The sequence below is a fragment of the Argiope bruennichi genome, chromosome X1 (genome assembly GCF_947563725.1).
Source record: "Argiope bruennichi chromosome X1, qqArgBrue1.1, whole genome shotgun sequence".
Lineage (NCBI taxonomy): Eukaryota > Metazoa > Arthropoda > Arachnida > Araneae > Araneidae > Argiope > Argiope bruennichi.
In genome coordinates this window covers 98,669,334-98,687,765 of record NC_079162.1, presented here as the reverse complement: position 1 = coordinate 98,687,765, position 18,432 = coordinate 98,669,334, and the positions used below count along the sequence as shown (strand labels likewise).

The 18,432-nt window shown below is 28.7% G+C and overlaps 1 protein-coding gene across 3 annotated transcripts in view; it reads left to right on the top strand.

Annotated features, from left to right (window-relative positions):
- LOC129958683 (uncharacterized) overlaps positions 1-12,286 on the top strand; it is a 63,300-nt gene extending 51,014 nt beyond the window's left edge. For all 3 annotated transcript variants that reach the window (XM_056071328.1, XM_056071325.1, XM_056071327.1), the window contains 3 exons: positions 7,099-7,168; positions 8,005-8,048; positions 11,071-12,286. In XM_056071328.1, coding sequence (XP_055927303.1) covers positions 7,144-7,168; positions 8,005-8,048; positions 11,071-11,592 — 591 coding nt within the window. In that variant the 5' untranslated portion in view covers positions 7,099-7,143 and the 3' untranslated portion in view covers positions 11,593-12,286. The remainder of the gene's footprint in view (positions 1-7,098; positions 7,169-8,004; positions 8,049-11,070) is intronic.
- Positions 12,287-18,432: the final 6,146 nt, after the last annotated feature.

Genomic DNA, 18,432 nt, shown 5'->3' with positions numbered 1-18,432 from the left:
CTTTACACTTACTATTTATTTTTTATTTTACACTTATTATTCATTTTACACTTATATTTATCCTTTGAATCAAATGCAATTTTAATTCTTGTTTTTATTTGCGCGCCGAAATGTATCCTTTTGTTGCTTTAGGCAAAACATGTATATTAGAAATATTTTATAAAATACTATAATTAGAGGTTATTTCGCAGCATTTTTCATGGCCTTAAAATGGATTTCGAAATTATTTTCATGCCTTTCTTTATTATATGGGCTGATCGGAATTTTTCCACGTTAGTTGATTATGGAGAAAAGTTTCGCAGAAAAATTTGAATCATAATATAATTTAATAACAGTTTCTTCTCCAATTTCGGTAAAAATTACCTTATAGATGGTGAATTTTTACACTTGTTATTTTTTCTGTACATTCCAATAATAAATTCACTATATGGCAATATTAGATATATTTATTGGCTCTGAATGGAAACATGAAAGCATTTAAGCTGTACATTTCATTGGTTATTTTAGTCTCTTGATTGATGTATAGTTATTAATATCTGGAAGATCGAGATTCGATCAACAGTTTTTTTTTTTTTTCGTAAAATCATGTTTTTTTTAGAAAAATATTTAGATACGAATCACATACTGATTACATATGAATATTTTTCAATCTTACCTAGGTATTAACTGATCACTTTAATAAAAAATCATGAATGTCCTCAGTTTAACATGCTATTCAAAACATTGTGCTGTGTTACAGTACTCATTTTACAGTTTATGTATCATTACTTATATTTTTAACTTACATTCATTTTCACCATGGTGAAATCGGGTCTGAGATGATGTTATATGACATTATCAGTATGTGAGCAGATAGAAAAAGGCTCTAATAGTTAGTTATAAAAATATATTTTTGTGTGTGTGTGTGGGCAAAATCGCGTTTCTTCAGGAAAGTCACCTATATAGATAAGAAGCAAAAATATTAAAGATAATTTCACGAGTAAAAAAATAAAGCAAAAAACACGAATCAAACCGAAGACCCGCAACACACGCTTCATTCATGTTGTTCCGACCTCTATACTGCATTGCCAACGATTGGAAGCTGAAGTTGAATGTACTTATTCTAATACTTAGTAATAAAAAAAAATTGTGTATATGTAAAATCGCGTTTTTTCAAGAAAGATACCTATATAGATAAACTTAGAAACCAAATTTTATCTAAATATAAAATATGATCCAAATTGTTAGAGCCGTGCCCGAGATATACGGTATGTATACAAGAATTGTTGATTTAAAGTTATTAGATCACAATCAATTATAAGTCATTTTATTTGGTCAAATTAGGATGCTGTATTCGAAATCCTTTTATACAATCATTGCCCGGTGTGTTATTAAAGAACCTATGACTGCGGCTTTCTTAGAAAACTAAACATTTATTATCATTTTAAAGCTTATTTACTGACAAGAAAATCGGTTCAATTGCTCAAGTTGCAATGACCACATAGATGCGAATATGATGGCAACATGTTTAACATTCACCACACCCATAGAGATGGTAAATCTGCAGATTCGGGGTTGTACCCTTTGATTCTTAGGAGTATGTTTTACTCATCTTTTTCTCCAAGAATTTGTAATTGTGGCCATTCCGAATTCTTGGAGAGAAAGATGAGTAGAAAGTATTCCTACAAGTTTAAGAGTCTCTACCACCTGGCTACTTCAGTCCGTCAGGATCTTCAGGAATTTCATATAAATTTGTGGGAATACGTACACACGTACTACTCATATTTCTCTCCAGGATTTCTGAATAGTCATACCATGTATAAACTATGCCTGCTTAAGCTAACTGTAAATATTACGATTATATTTGCTGCCTTAATATTTTTATGTCTGATCTGAACAATCTCAATTTTATGTCATATTTTGAACAATTTACTTCATTTCTCAAAGTGAGAGGCGCATAGCGAAGACAAGTAGCGGCCGCAACAATATATGAATTATCCCCCCCCCGCCCCCATTAACATTCCTGGTTGGTAAATATGATGGAGGGTTTGGCATAGTGTTATTTTTTCTCACCGTATCTAAAAGTTGGCATCAAAGTATTAAATCATTCTTCGTGGATTGGCACCCAGGACATCTGTATATTCCTGCCCCTCCTTCTACTGCTAGACGTAATTCCATGGCTCATAAAATGTTGGTGAACTTAATTATGATGGATTTCATGAACTTAATGATAGTCTAGAGGCAAACTCAAAGCACCCGACGGGGCTTTTGACTAAATATATTTAATTGAAAAAAGATTTATAGAATACACATTTATTTTTTCACCAAGTAGAAATATTTTCTTAGTTTAAATCATTTTCTAGTATTTAATATTGTAATTTATTGTTTTCCAAATTCACTAGCGGTGGTGCTATTTGTTTGTATTGTTTAGTTTAATTTATGAGTGAATTAAGCTTTTAAAATAGTTAAATATCCTATTATTCCTTATTGAACACTAACTACTCCTTGTACACAATAAATCTCCAATACGAGACTATCAGAAGCAAGTATTAAAACAATTCAAACCTTGTCTAAAACAATTCTCTAAAAAACGTTATGAGGCAATGAAAAGTAAATCATTAGAAGTGGGTCAAAATAAGCAAAATAGATCAAAATATAAATACAAGATACATATATAACAAACATAAAATTGAAACACAAATACCAACACACAAGGAAACAGATAAACTATTAAAAATGAAAGTGCACTGAGAATTGAAAATCAAAACTTCAGTTTTGAAAACAATCTTGTTAAGAAGTAAACGCAGATGTAAAGAAAGAAAATTTAAAAGAGGAAAATATATGCACAGACACACACACACAAAATTAAGAATTGAAAAATAATTAAAGAAAAAGAAATAAATAAAGTACAAGAATGCAGAATAAAATAAAATAAACGCAAAAGTAAAAGTAATTCTGGATAGTAAATGTATAGAATTTCGATCTTCTCGCATTTCAGGAAAGGAGTGATAAACCGATTACAAAATTCCATCTTTACAAACATGAATCAATTCAAGTTAAATGAAAGTGTTTAAAATCAGACAATCTACTTTCTCTTCTTTCAATAAATTAGAAGATATAATCTGAAGTTTCCTCCAGCGTTCGTGGTGTTACGATGACGTGAAATGACCTACCACATGCATGGAGTATATAAATAAGACAGTGGAGTATATGATTACTTAAGTGATTAGAGCAGTCATAAATTGAGCACTCATGGGGAATATAAATAAGGCAGCGGAGTAGTCTGATCATTTAAATGATTTGAGCAGAGAGCGAATGGTAGTGTAACATTTGTACCGATGCGAAGCAACGGTAAAAATTTTACTGGAACAGCATCTGTACCGCACATAAGAAAAAGATTACGAACATGATTGATTTAATGTAAATAATACAAATCAAAAAGTAAGGAATTATTAAACGTTATCATTTAACCGATATTAGGTAACAATAATTTAAAATGGACACAAGTGGCTAACTGATTTCTGATCTCGTCTCCGGCTTTTTGTGTTTATTTGGTAATGTTGTGTTTATTTGGTAACTGATTTCCTGATGACATGCACTTTGGCATTAAAATGATTTATCAATAATTTGAAGTTATTTTTACTTATATAAATGTATGGTTCTAGTATCCCATTATTCTATGGTAATCAAGGCTAGATGAATAATAAAGAAAAGAATTGCTAGATTAATGCTAAGTATCCATTCATCTATGTGGAATTTGTTACACTTCTCTCTAATAAATAATTTCTAAAAGTCGTACAATTGTGAAGGAATTCATTATCTCATTGCTTGCTATTAATAATGATAAAAAAATGCCTTAGGAAAGACATTGACAGGTTCTTATTTATAAGCAGGATTGTATTTTTGATGTACTTTAGACATAATACTCTGTCTTCCTTTTTTAATTGTATTCTAGTTTTGAAATAAAACACCACAAGCGTAGTTTAGAACAATGAATAGACAAAAGATCGTAGGAATTAAATGCTGTTAGGTTATCAAATCCAGTTTTAAAACAAAGGATGGATGCATTTTAAATTTCTTTTACTAGTTGAAATTAAAATGAAAGTCCTTCATTCAAACCCGACTATTGTGTATGTGGCTTTTTGTGTTGAAACTGCATTTGTTGATTTATGAGCGTTTTCTTCACCATTATTTTGGCTGTTATGCCCTTTTTAAAAGTAAGAAGATTGACTCCCATTGTGTTGTAGTTTAAAAATAAGAGTTCGGAATCTATTTAATAAATGCAAATGAGTAGGGATTTTGGCCTTAAGTTTAGAGCAATTGTTTTCAACAGAAGAGGTGACATTTCAAAGGCAATTTTTTTCTTTCTTATACATTTTGCTTTAAAAATTTTTAGCACTTCATATGATATCCGTTTATAACAATAAGAATTGTGATTTCTTGAAAAAAAATTGTTCTCTTAAAAGTTTAAACGAAAAAATATATAATATATTTTTAACATGCTCGCTGCAATGACTCACACCTTCTTTCTAATTAGATTATATTTTCTGTATCTAATCATATGGAAGACGTGAATCACAGGAATGAGTCAAATGGCATCAAGAGTAGTGAATAGCCTAACTATGATTATTTGATAAAAAAAACATAGTCTAATGAGATAAATCCCATTTTAAAGCCTTGCGAAAGCTATTTTGAGATGAACCTCCTAATCCTGAATTCTGATCAGATGAAGAGGAAAACACTTGAGCTGCAGCTTTAATCCAGATTTCCGCATTATTTCAACAAGAACTTACACCCCCCCCCCTCGGATTAAGCATATTTCAGGACCGTGGATACAGAGGACGTTTTTGGCAATTAGTTTTCTAACCCACGTCTCTCTGATTTCTAGGTTGAGACTTTCTCGCTTAAAGATAACATTAATAATAATCTTAAAAACTTTGTTTAAAATGATGTTATTAAATTTTTTTTTATTCTATATAACTTTTTATTCTAAATAAATATAGATTTACATAATAATTTTAAAATACATTATTATAAGCTGAAATTTTTTCAGGTGTAAATGAAAATAAGAAAAACATTTTATGCCATAGTAAAAATTTGATGAACATTTACTAAAATTGGTGACTTGAATTTATTTCAAACTTGGTGACTTGAATTATATGTGTGTGTGTAATCATATTTTTAAATCTAATTTAAACTTAATTAATTTCCTAACTTTCAGTTTAATTTCGCCCATATCAACTTCATTCTAAAATATTCTCTTATTTCTTGATCCCATTCCTCTTTTTCTATTTAATTAATTCAACACGAATTCTAAAATTGCTGAATCGGCTGAAAGCCGACAAGTTCCCACATTCCGAGTGAAGGGATAAAATAATATTGCTGACTTAAACAAATTCTTCTAAAAGATCCCTATGATTCCCTTGCCTGTGATTGAACGTGTTGGAAATCCCTATTAAAATCTCACAGTATATATTTACAAAGGTATAATGTTCATTAGCTTTTCCTCATTTCGTTTTGTGTCGTTCTGTGTTGTGAGTGTGCTCGTCGCTTCGGCTCTTTCATAAATCATGTCTCTCGGGATGAAATAAAACGAAGATAAAAATTCAAAATCTTCTTCTCTGTCTTCGGCCAATTTTTTCTTCCTCAGAAATTAGAATAAAAGGATTTACATTATATATATACAATGTTATATGACAGATATTTATTAAAGTATATGTTAAATCATATATACTATTTTATAATAATACATCATTTATGTTGTATTCAGTTCTACATACACAACATATTTTAAATTATAAATGCTATCAATGCAATATTATGAGTTCTACATATATGTATTTTATTCGTCAATGTTTTATTTACGAAATGACATACATTTTCTTTTTTCTTTCGAATGCTTTAAAAAAATGCTTCTATTATTGTAATTAGTAAATTCAAGTATTTTTTATTTGTACGTGAGGGCGAATTTATAAATGCAATGTAATTTACTCGAGTATTTAAGAAAATGCATTTCATTAAGTTGAAGTACCGATTGGTATGTACGGCTTCATTAATGTATTATATAATTGAGAATTTATCAGAAATGCTTTAATTTTCTTGAAAAGTCATATATATTGTTTGATGTATGTAAAATTTAACTTAAAATAATGGGGTTTTTTTTGCTTTATTTCTCATTTTTTATTAAATTTAAAGATTTATTATTACTTAAAAATAGATTTAGTAGTTGAAAGGAAACGGAATTTATGCATTTCGAGAAAGGGCGTTTTTATTTTTTATTAATGCCAGTTTACAAGAGTAGCTTTTTTTTTTCAGAATGTTCTTTCAAATTACGATGTGTCATTAAAATTGCAAGAATACGTGACAGACCTTACGTTTCCTACCCAATCTAATAACTTTTATCGTGCTGCCATCTATTGGACAGATACAACAATTCTGCTTCAAAGGTATTGCTATAGGAGAGGAAAATATTTCATTGCGTTTCAAATATCAAAGACAATAATAAAACTTTTTCAGTTCACGCCTGCTTTTAGAGCTATTGCATTTTAGAGAAGCTTTTCTGAAATGTATATGAATATTCAGAAAGACATTTAACAAGAATTATGAGTTTTTTTTAATAAAAATAAATTATTTATTTCTATTTATTTGTATAATCTCAGTGCAGATGATGAAAATATTAATAAGCACATATTATAATAAAAACTAACGGAAGAATAAACTTCAATGAAATATTTTCGTAGCTTTTGTCGTATTTTTCTCGTAGCTTTTACTAGTACTATCACGGAATTTTTTTTTTTTTTTTTTTTTTTTTTTTTAATAATGATACTAACAACTGAAATGTCAGCTATCTTGAATTATTTAGAAAAAAAAAATTCCAATCAGCAATTTTGCAGCTATAGTGATTCTATTGCATTGAAAAATGTCAACTCTTTAAAAAATTTTCAATAATACGTATTTATTTTATATATATATATATATATATATATTTAATGTTTTGACTCGTTTTGTTCATTAATTCATTCATTTAGAGTGACTACGAACATAAAATACATTTATAAAACTTGTTCTTTATTAAACTTTTATATTTTATTTATTTTTTCTTTTTATTATTTTTTTCAGTGTCCAATTAAAATGCCAAGCTGAAATATATTTTTTGAACTAAGGATGGGTATATGGCTTCTAGTAACAGGTAAAAAAAAAAAAAAAAAAAAAATTTTGTGTCAGTTTATTATTTTATTGAGCTGAAATTAAACCATTAATTTCAGTTCAAATTAAGCTAATTTATTTTTTTATGTAGAAAACTTTAACTGTAATACTGTAATTTTTTTTACTTGAATTTAAAAGAGTTATTAAATTATTTCATGATAGATTTATTTGTAAATTAACATTTAGAAAAGACTTTAAAAATTACTCTGCTCTAAATCTTAAAATGACTATGTTAGTTTATTGAGTATTAAATGAGTATTATTTTAAGATTCAATGAAGTAATATTTAAGCTTGAAATTTTAATAGTTATATCATGAGTGATATTATTTTTATTATTCTGTGTCTTTATCAAATTGGAAACTGCATGAAAAATGTTATGTTGCATTGTTATATGATTATTAGCCCATTGATTATTTCTACAAATATTTATTCCTGCATCAAATTTTTTTGTAGTGTAAATCTATTTATATATATATATATATATATATATTGGAAAATTCGAAAGCAATTTCTTTCTTTTTCCTCTCTAGATATGCTTTCTCTAAGAATTAAATTATTTAATAACAAGCTAAATTATTTAAAATCTAAAAAAGACAATTTTAATCTAAATTTTGAAATGAATGTGACAGTGAAGTATGTTAAAAATCAAGAAAATTTTGTATAATTTTAACATTTTAATAGTTTTATGTGTTATTACATGGTTTTAATTCCTTTGTCACTTATATAATTTATTCTTACATGTTAAATCTATGTCATGTATATGTATCGATACTTCTTTTTGAAAAACTCTAAAGCAGATGTTTTCTTTTCCCTCTATAGGAATGCTTTTAATTTGTGGCAGTTACAGTGCTTCTGATGACAGCGTAAGTATTTTAAAAATCATAATCGATAATTTCATATGTATGACATGTTTGAAGGTAGAATATATTCATGTTTTAAGGAATCTTCTACTTATGAAATGCCTCATAAACTCTCAATGTTGTTGATTTAATTATGTGCTATCTGTTCTGTATTTTATGCTAAAAGGTGAAATCTAGATATTACTGAAACTTCCAATTTAGACGAAAAATTTCGTGAAAAATACTCTATTCTGATACTACCTGCATAATTTGGAAATTGAGTAGAGATATTAAATTCATAATAAGGTTAAAGTAATTCGTCTTAATGGTCTTAATAGATTAACTTAATCTTTACTAATTTCCCTTCAGTTTCTTTGCAAAAATATTAAAATAGCATTTGTAAAAAGATATCGACGACGAAAACCCTCTGAATAAATTTATTAAAATCAGTTTTTAGAATTTTTTTTTATTTGTGCTCTAAATTGTTAATTTTTTAATCTAATTATTGCCTACTTTTTATTAGTTGAAGTATTAATAATTATCATAAACTTTATGAGATCTTGATATCAATTTTTCTGGAATTCATTGTCTGGCGTTCTTTTCATATGTAATAATCAAAATGTAAGAACATTGATTGAATAACTGACAATTAATTCATGAAAATATTGAAATAATGCATTGTAATCGAGAATATGCAAAACTATGTAAAATTTCAGAATTCTAGAGCATCAGAAAGAGAATGAAAAATAGGCTGCAAAATTCCATCTTTTCAAACATGAAACTAGTCAAATTAAATTAAAAAACACAATTAATTATAATAATAATTCCTATAAACTTGACATGATTATAAGTCATGAAAACACATTTAAGATATTTAAAAGTCTCATTCAGCTCTTTTTATCTCGTATACTAACTTAAGGACACCAAAGATTGAACTTGTAACTGAGAATATTTAAAGTAATTGTTACAAGGAGGAGCTTTCGAAGCTGCCTTTGAACTATTTATTACTTTCCAAATTATCATCAAAGTGTGAATCATGAAGGTTATTACTGAGAATGCGTATAATCGATCACTTAATCTTTTCTTATCATTTGGCTACGATCGCTCGCTTTGAATAAAAGTGGAAAGATTTTAAAGTTTATTGATCAAAGGATACTCTTTTTGTTTATGTTGTGAGTAGGTTGAAAGAAAAGTGTAGCGTAAATAAATACCTGCAAGGGCAATGGAAAATTTAGTTCAAAGAAAAAAGAATTTTCATAAATTATCTATACAATGACATTTTGAATTTAGAATATTATTTTTGATAATTTGCTGACGTTATTTCTCGTATAAGATAATAATTTAAATATTATTGATAATAATTTAATATTTATTTGATTTATTGATTTAATATTTTGTTTGATTGATTTGACATTTCATTGATATTTTGATTGATTGATTTGACATTTCATTGATATTTTGATTGATTGATTTGACATTTCATTGATATTTTGATTGATTGATTTGACATTTCATTGATATTTTGATTGATTGATTTGACATTTCATTGATATTTTAATTGATTTATTTGATTTCGATATTTCAGATTATTTTGATCAAATAACTTTAAACTCTTTTAAATGAGTTTTTAAAGTAGACAGATCAAGCTCTTTAATGTGCAAATAAAATTTTAAAATAAACTTGGAAAAAAAAAAAGGAAAAGATTGGTTAGAGGTTTAATCTGTTCCCTCGGAAATTCACAAAAAGTTATATTTGGAAAACTGTTATAATGAGATTTCTTGTTTTATTTATATTTTACAACAATTGTATGATATCGATTCTATCATAAAAAATATTGTTACGCAATGTTTTATGTAAACATTAATTTAAAATTTTAAAATTACCATAAATGTTGTGATTAAATGCATTTTTAGAGAATCCTTAATGCAAAAATCTCTAAATTAAGTAAAAAAAAAATTTCCTTCTAAAAGCTGCGTTTACTTTTTACGAATGAAATTAGTAGAAGTGAAAGACTTCCAAGATAGGTGCCAAGAAACCTTTCGTCCAATTCTTCTTGAAAATCGCGAATATTCATTGTAAATAAAAAAATTTCATTTACTGCTTCAATTTTAAATATAACTATAAATTATAATTTTTTTAAAATTAGAAGTAAAATAAAATTTTGTACGTAATGCATTTCAAAAATTTCAAGTGAAATGGTATCTTATGCATATTTTACTTAAATTTTTACCTGCCATTTTATTTCTTTAAATGTTTTCATTTATAGATTTCGTAATAATGAATTTATAGTTAAAATAGGATTTATAATTTATCACATTCTTTGAAACAATATACCATTAAGGCTTTATGATCAAATCAATGATCAATTAATTATAAAGTTATATAAGTCAGAATAGGAAGTAACAGATTTTTAAAAAATTACATTATACTAGTTATTACGTTCTGCTGATTTTTCTCTGGCAGAATTGTGAGACCATAATGTATTAAACTTTGCAGTACTATATGCAAAAGTTTCGATACAATTGAATGGGACCGATCTTGTAATAATGGCATGCGATTTTATAATATTTGCTGAACAGTTTTTTAATATTGTGAAATAAATTTTTTTACCTAATTATCCTCATAAAATGAGGACTTAAATAATACACAATTTGAATCTTAGCATATATGAAATAATTATTATGAAAGGAATGCTTTCATATACAAGCTAGAAACTCCGATTTGCTTTTATTAAAATCAAAATTCCCCTTTTCAATAATTTGTAAATTACAAACTATATTCCCATTCTAGACAGAGTGGTATGTAAAAAAAAAAAATTGTCATATTGTTATCGAAATTTGTTTTAACGAGTCATTATTGTAAATTAAAATTATTTTATATTGTAAAATTTTTTTATCTTATGTCATCGGAAAAATGAGAATGAGAAAGAAATGGTAATTATATATAATAATTAATTTTTCTAAATGCAATTTTAGTTTTGAATCTTTGTATAAGTAAATTTCAGAATTATAACTGTGATTTTGATGTCTCCTTTTTTCTCTTGTAGTATGAAAGAGCTAAACTGTACATGGAAGCATGTGCCAAACAAGAACTGTTTGCCTCAGTGCCACCGCTCAATTTTACCTGTGAAAACAAGATAGCTGGTGGTTACTATGCAGACATTGATACTGGCTGCCACATTTTCCATTTATGTGCTCCTAGCAATCTCCAAACTCTTACTGACCACCCCTTCTGCTGTCACCCGGAGTTAGTGTTTGACCAACGGTTTCTTGTCTGTGATCGTCCAGAAAATGTAGATTGTCCAGTGTCATACCGTTACTACAGTGACCAATTTGATGGACCAGTCAAAGTGCAGCAACGTGAAAATGAAGAGCAAGAAGCTAGAAATCGTGCCAGACAGTCCAGAGGAAGTGATGCAGAGGGAAATACATCCGATCCAGAAGAAATCGTAGGGGAAGAAGCAGAAGATGAACAGTTTTCTAGAAATGAAAGTACTGAAGCCAGTGATCAACTGGTAGAAAACCCCGGGAAGGCAGTAACCCTCCCACCGGCTTTCCGTCAACGCTGAATTGCTGTTTTATATAATTTATTTGCTTAGAATGACGTTTGTTTTATTGTGGATATACGGAGACTTTATAATTTTAGGAATGAACTGTTTGAAATAATTCTGAAGTTCCTGAGTTGTTTTGGTGGATGAAAAAATGAAGTCATAAACTATATATTTACTCTAAAATACGTTTTGTTCTTATGATAGAAAAAAAACTGGATCTCTATAAAGTCCAAGTGTGTTGAATACAGCCTAAAAATATGTTTTTTAAAAGTTTAAAGTTTATATATACACAATTTGTGCAAGTAGCGAAATTATTACTGAAGTGAATTAATGGTGCCAAATATCTGTAAGCGAATTTAAATTAATCTTTTATAACAAACATACTTATTATTCTTCCAATATTTATAGGATGTTGTTAATTTTAATAAGATTTTGTCTATTTACTGAATTTTAAATTATACTTTTATTTGCTATCAGTAACTTTGCTTCTTAAAAATTGCCATTGTGAATGAGAATATAATTAACTTATCTTATGTAAACTTAGAAACATGTTATGAAATAGTATATATTTTATCTTCAGTTGTTTTAACTTAAGGTATAATATATATTCTCCTCATGTTAAATAAATAAAATATTATACATTTTTATATAGTCTGCTTAAAATGTCTTGATTACAATAGTTTTTATTTTTCAAATATATTGATATATTTTTAATATCTAACCTTTTATGAATCCTTTGTAAATTAATACATTGAAATGATTTCAAAGCTCATCTATATTTTTTAACATGAAATGTGAATACACTATATAATACATGTTGTACAACATCTGAAAACTCTTACATTGGGTAAAATTCTTATGTTTCCTAAAAAATATGCATAAATAATTGCATTTTTATTATTGGTTACTGAATATTAGTACAAAAATTCCTTTTGGTAAATGTTAAAAAACAGCGAATTCTGCAATTCTTTATAATGGTGTTCATAAATATGACAAAATATGTAAGTTTTAGAAAATATATTCACTCTAATTCCGTAATAAATTAATTCCTTTTATAAGTTGAGAAATATTAACATGCCTTCAAAAAGTAGTTTAATGCAACTCCTAAGAATAATGTTGTCCATCTTTTTCACTGCTGATTAACTCATAAATATATTTTTACTTAGATGTATATAATAACAGTTTTTTTTTTACATAAAAATAATATTGTTTAAAAATGATAAAAGTTTCAAATACTACAAATGCAAAGCATTTATTATCAATTCAATCATAACATCGCTGTTGCTGTTACTTAAGCCATTTCACAAGCCTGCTGACGAACGGTCTGTGATTTAAGCTGAGTGTGCAGTAGCTTCTGATGGCCAAGCGGCTGAGCACCCGAGGGCAGAAGCTGACTTCTATCTCATATGAAGATGGCACACACATTCGTTTGAACAACCTCTTTCACACACCTCACAGACAGAACACAGGGTAGAGAACACCCATGCCCGAACAAGGACTCGAACCCAAAACGTGTAGAGCACGGGAAAGACGCATTATCTCTAAGACATGACGCCGGCACTCGCATCATTTAAACATCCATACAAAATAAATTAATATTAAATGAAATGTTTCTAGAATATTAGCAAGTACATTAGCAATGCAAAGATCTAGTATCTACGCATTTCTTAAAATAAATTTACTATAGACTTAATTTCTAAATTTTCGTACTTATTAAATTACTTCTAAAAAAGAATGTCTATTATAAATTTCCATTTTCTATTTATGGATTTTCTACTCTTTAGCCTTATATTTTATTTTGTAAAGCCATCCTTCTTTTATTTAGAGTTAATATGAGAAACTCAAGGGAAAATTCTGTATCTTCTCTATAGGTTTCACGTAATGTTAGGTACTCCTTACATAACATAAGTAATGATCAAGATGGAAAAAAAGCTATATTTTTTAATCCAGTTCTATATTTATCAGAGTTTATACTATAATTAACTGTAAGATATGTTAAAAATAATTTCAATAATGTTTATAAGCAGTTAATGAATTCTTTTTATACTATATCAATATCTGAAATGACAAAACGGTTGTGTTATTTTTTCAAAATTTTTTAACAAAATCATTTTAAAAAAACACCGTATTATTATATCGAAAAGCAAAATATTTTATATTAAGTATTTTCAATTTCTTAGTCCTTAATTTATTATTTATTATTATAGATATTATGGAATCTTTGTCAGTTTTTTTTTTCTCAATTTCAATACCTTGATAGCGCCACTAACATGTAATCAAAACTTAATTAGACAAACTGATTTGTGACAACTAAATTTTGATAATATCTGAACAGCGCATTACCATCTAGGTTAAGTGTAAATCACCAATGCTTTATAATGTGGTAAGTGTGGAAAGTGCCTGGTAATTCAAAAGAGTGTGCAAAAGCTGCTAGTGGAAGCACTTTTTTCCAGTCATTAATAATTTTCACATTTGGCATTTAAAACTTTTAATACTTTTAGAAACATGTTTACTATCTTTTGCACTTTCATAATGTTTCTTCTCGAAATTTATTATTTTACAAATTTCCAAATAATTAAGCATCATCGATTTAAAAAATTTAATTTTTATAAATTTGAAACAAGTCAAATTAAATAAAAATTACAAAAACAAAGAAGATCTCCTGTTTATACGAACTTCACTGACTTTATCCTTGAGGAATGAATCATAATTATTCTAGATGTTTACCAATTCCAACAGTAAGGATTCAAATGTCGTTATTAGAAGTATGGTATGTGCTTTAGCGAGATCGAATAAAAACGGTTCGGATGTCGGTTTTAGAAGGATAGTATGCGCTTTATTTTTATATGAGCATAAATCTAAAGAATACCAACACTTATAAAACTATTTACAACAAAAAATACCTTTACAATAATTAGTTTTAATTTTACAAATTTGATTGGTATTTGCATTAGTAGTTCCGGATTAATTTCTAGAGGAATAAAACACACTTTGTCTGAATGTTGATGAATTTGAGCCGTAAAGAATTGAATAACATAATCAGAATGATATTATCCGTTTAGTTTTCACTATGAAGAAATCTAGAAAAAATCAGCGCTAATAAAAATATTTATGAATAAAAACGCTTTTATAGTATTATTCAATATTTTACCAGTTTGATTAATATTTAAATTCTTGAACATTTCAGTACATAATTTTCTCCGTATATGATTTTCAATTTCATAATTCCAGATATAACTAACTGTATATAATAATATCTAACAAAATATAATGCAGTTAAGCCACAATATAACATTTTACGAATAACTAAATGGCATTATGTACTGAAAACAAAACATGATGTACCCCTGATTAAAAGGAAGAGTTTCTTTGTTTTAGATTACTAATCATTCAATTAAAAAGATTCTGAAAACATGATTCTTAAAAAATAATTTTTAGTAGTGTTTCCTATACAATGGATCTCGATTCCAAGTGATAACTTGGTATAATTTTGCATTCTGTAAAACATTAGCATGTTCTTTTAAATAATTCTTAAATATTAATTATTGAAAGTATTGGAGATAACCCTCTTTGTAAAAATATTTTATTGAAATTTATATAATAAATGCTTCAATTAATGCTATTTATTTTCTTGTATAGGAACAGAAAGTACGACATTAAAAATTTTGATTTCGAGATTTTAATAAATCTCCACATTTTAAACCTCCCTGAGCAGGGAAAAAAGACATACGAGCCGTTTATTTTGAAAATGGGACTAGTCCATTTTTTGTTATTGCGAGATATTTAAAGGTTTGCATTTCAATAAATTTAAAAATATTGGCAAGTATTAATAGATATATTTTTGATATTTTGTGGTACCAGAAAATGTAAGTTTATAATCCAATAGTGTTTACAGTGCTGACTAAAACATCCTTTGAAAATCTGATTCAGCATATTAGCCGTTTATTTTGAAAGTGGCACAAGTCCATTTTTGAAAAAAAATGGAGATAATGGTAGTATAGATAAATTTTGTTATGATCTTTTTTTATGCGTAAACAATTTAAAACAAAAAAAAAAGATTCTAGTATTTTGGAGATGGAACTTTTAGCTCTTAACAATATTGAAAATCTGTTTATTTTGAAAGTGGTGCAAGTCTATCTTAGATTGAAATTATTTTTGACCGAATATATTACGGCAAAATTTAGCTCCGTTGCTGTATGGTGAAGCAAATGTGACCGTTTGATATCATGTCTGAAATCAACGGTGTTTCTATCTATCTATGTTTGATAATGAAAATAGGTGGTTGTAAAGTGTTTAAAAAAAAAGTGTTTCAATCTGCATCTAATTAGTCACGCATCAGATATGCATCAAAATAGAACTGCATCCTGTTAGGCCGGCATCTAATTATATCTCATTCATGTCTGTATCTGATTAAGCCCGCATCAGACCTGCATCTAATTACATCTGCATTTATTTAGACCTTCAAGTAACTAGATATATTTAAATCTGCATCTAATAAGGCCCGCATCAAATTAGATCCGCATCTAACTAGGACAGCTTCAGATCTGCATCAGATGTGCATCTAATTAGGACAGCTTCAGATCTGCATCTAATTAGGACAGCTTCAGATCTGCATCAGATGTGCATCTAATTAGATCTGAATCAGATCTGCATCTAATTCGGCCCGCATCAAATCTGCATCTAATTAGGCCCGCATCAAATCTGCATCTAATTAGGCCCGCATCAAATCTGCATCTAATTAGGCCCGCATCAAATCTGCATCTAATTAGGCCCGCATCAAATCTGCATCTAATTAGGCCCGCATCAAATCTGCATCTAATTAGGCCCGCATCAAATCTGCATCTAAATAGAACTACATCTAATTAGATCTGAATCAGGTCTGCATCTAACTAGGCCTACATCCGCTCGGCATCTAATTAGATAGATATTCAACACATCTGCATATACTTATTACATCCATATCTAAATAGATCCGCATCAGGCCTGCATCTAATTAGATCTGAATCAGGCAGGCATCTAATTAGACCCACATCAGACATGCATCTAATTAGATCTGAATCAGGCCTGCATCTAATTAAGCCTGCAGAAAGTCTGCATCTTATTAAGACTCTATGTGGTCTGCATCTAATATGATCAATATCTAAATAGATCTGCATCAGGTGTGCATCTAATTAGACCGGCATCAGATCCGCATCTAATACGGCTCGTCTCTAAATAGATCTGCATCTAATTACATCTGAATCAGGTCTGCATCTAATTAGACCCGCATCATACCTGCATCTAATTAGGCCCGAACCTAATCAGATCTGAATCAGGTTTGAATCTGATTATATCCACACCTAAATAGAACTGCATCTAGTAACATCTGAATCAGGCCTGCATCTAAGTAGAATTGCATATAACTTGATCTAATTAGATCTGCATCTAATTAGGCCCACATGAGATCGATCATCTAATTAGATCCGCATCTGGATAGAACTGCATCTAATTAGGCCTGCATCTAGTCTGCATCTAATTAGGCCCACATGAGATCGATCATCTAATTAGATCCGCATCTGAATAGAACTGCATCTAATTAGGCCTGCATCTAGTCTGCATCTAATTAGGCCTCATCGGATTTACATTCAATTAGATCCATATCTAAATTTGCATCAAGTTTGCATCTAATTAGATCGGAATCAGGTCTGCATCTAATTAGACCAGCAACAGTCCTGCATCTAATTAAGCGCGCATGAGATCCGCATCTAAATACAACTGCATCTTATTAGGACCGCATCTAAATAGATCTATATCTAATTGTATCTGAATCAGGCCCGCATCAGAACTGCATCTTATTACATATGCATCTATTTAGACCTGCAAGTAACAAGATATATTTAAATCTGCATCTAATTAGAATCGCACCTAAATAGAGCTGCATCTAATTATGTCTGCATCAGATCTGTATCTAATTAGATCTATATGAGCGTTTATTTTGAAAGTGGGGCAAGTCCATTTTTGAAAATAATTTAGATAATGTGAATTATAGATAAAACTTGTTATGATCTTTTTATGCGTAAACAATTTAAAGTAAAAAAAAAAAATCTGATTCTAGTATTTTGGAGACGGAAGTTTTAGCTCTTAACAATATTGAATATCTGTTTATTTTGAAAGTGGTGCAAGTTCATCTTAGATTGAAATTATTTTTGAACGAATATATTACGGCAAAATTTAGCTCCGATTGCTGTATGGTGAAGCAAATATGGCCGTTTGATATCATGTCTGAAATCAATGGTGTTTCTATCTATCTATCTTTGATAATGAAAATCGGTGGTTGTATAGTGTTTCATATATAATAAAGAGTGTATCTTAATTTTGTGTTTCGTTAATAATACAGCATCATGTGTGCATCTCTGATCAAGTCTGCATCTAATTAGGCACGCATCAGATATGCATAAAAATAGAACTGCATCCAGTTAGGCAGACATCTAAATAGATCTGCATCTAATTATATCTGATTCAGATCTGCATCTAATTATACCTGATTCAGATCTGCATCTAATTATATCTGATTCAGGTCCGCATCTAATTAAGTCCACATCAGACCTGCATCTAATTACCCGCGTCAGATCTGCATCAAATTAGATCCTCTTCTTAGTACAACTGCATCTAATTACCCGCGTCAGATCTGCATCAAATTAGATCCGCTTCTAAGTACAACTGCATCTAATTAGGCCTGCATCAAGTCTGCATCTAATTAGGCCTGCTTCACATCTGCATATGATTAGATCCATATCTAAGCAGATCTGCATCAGATCGGTATCTAATTAGGCCCGCATCATATCTGTATCTAAATAGAACTGCATCTAATTAGGAACG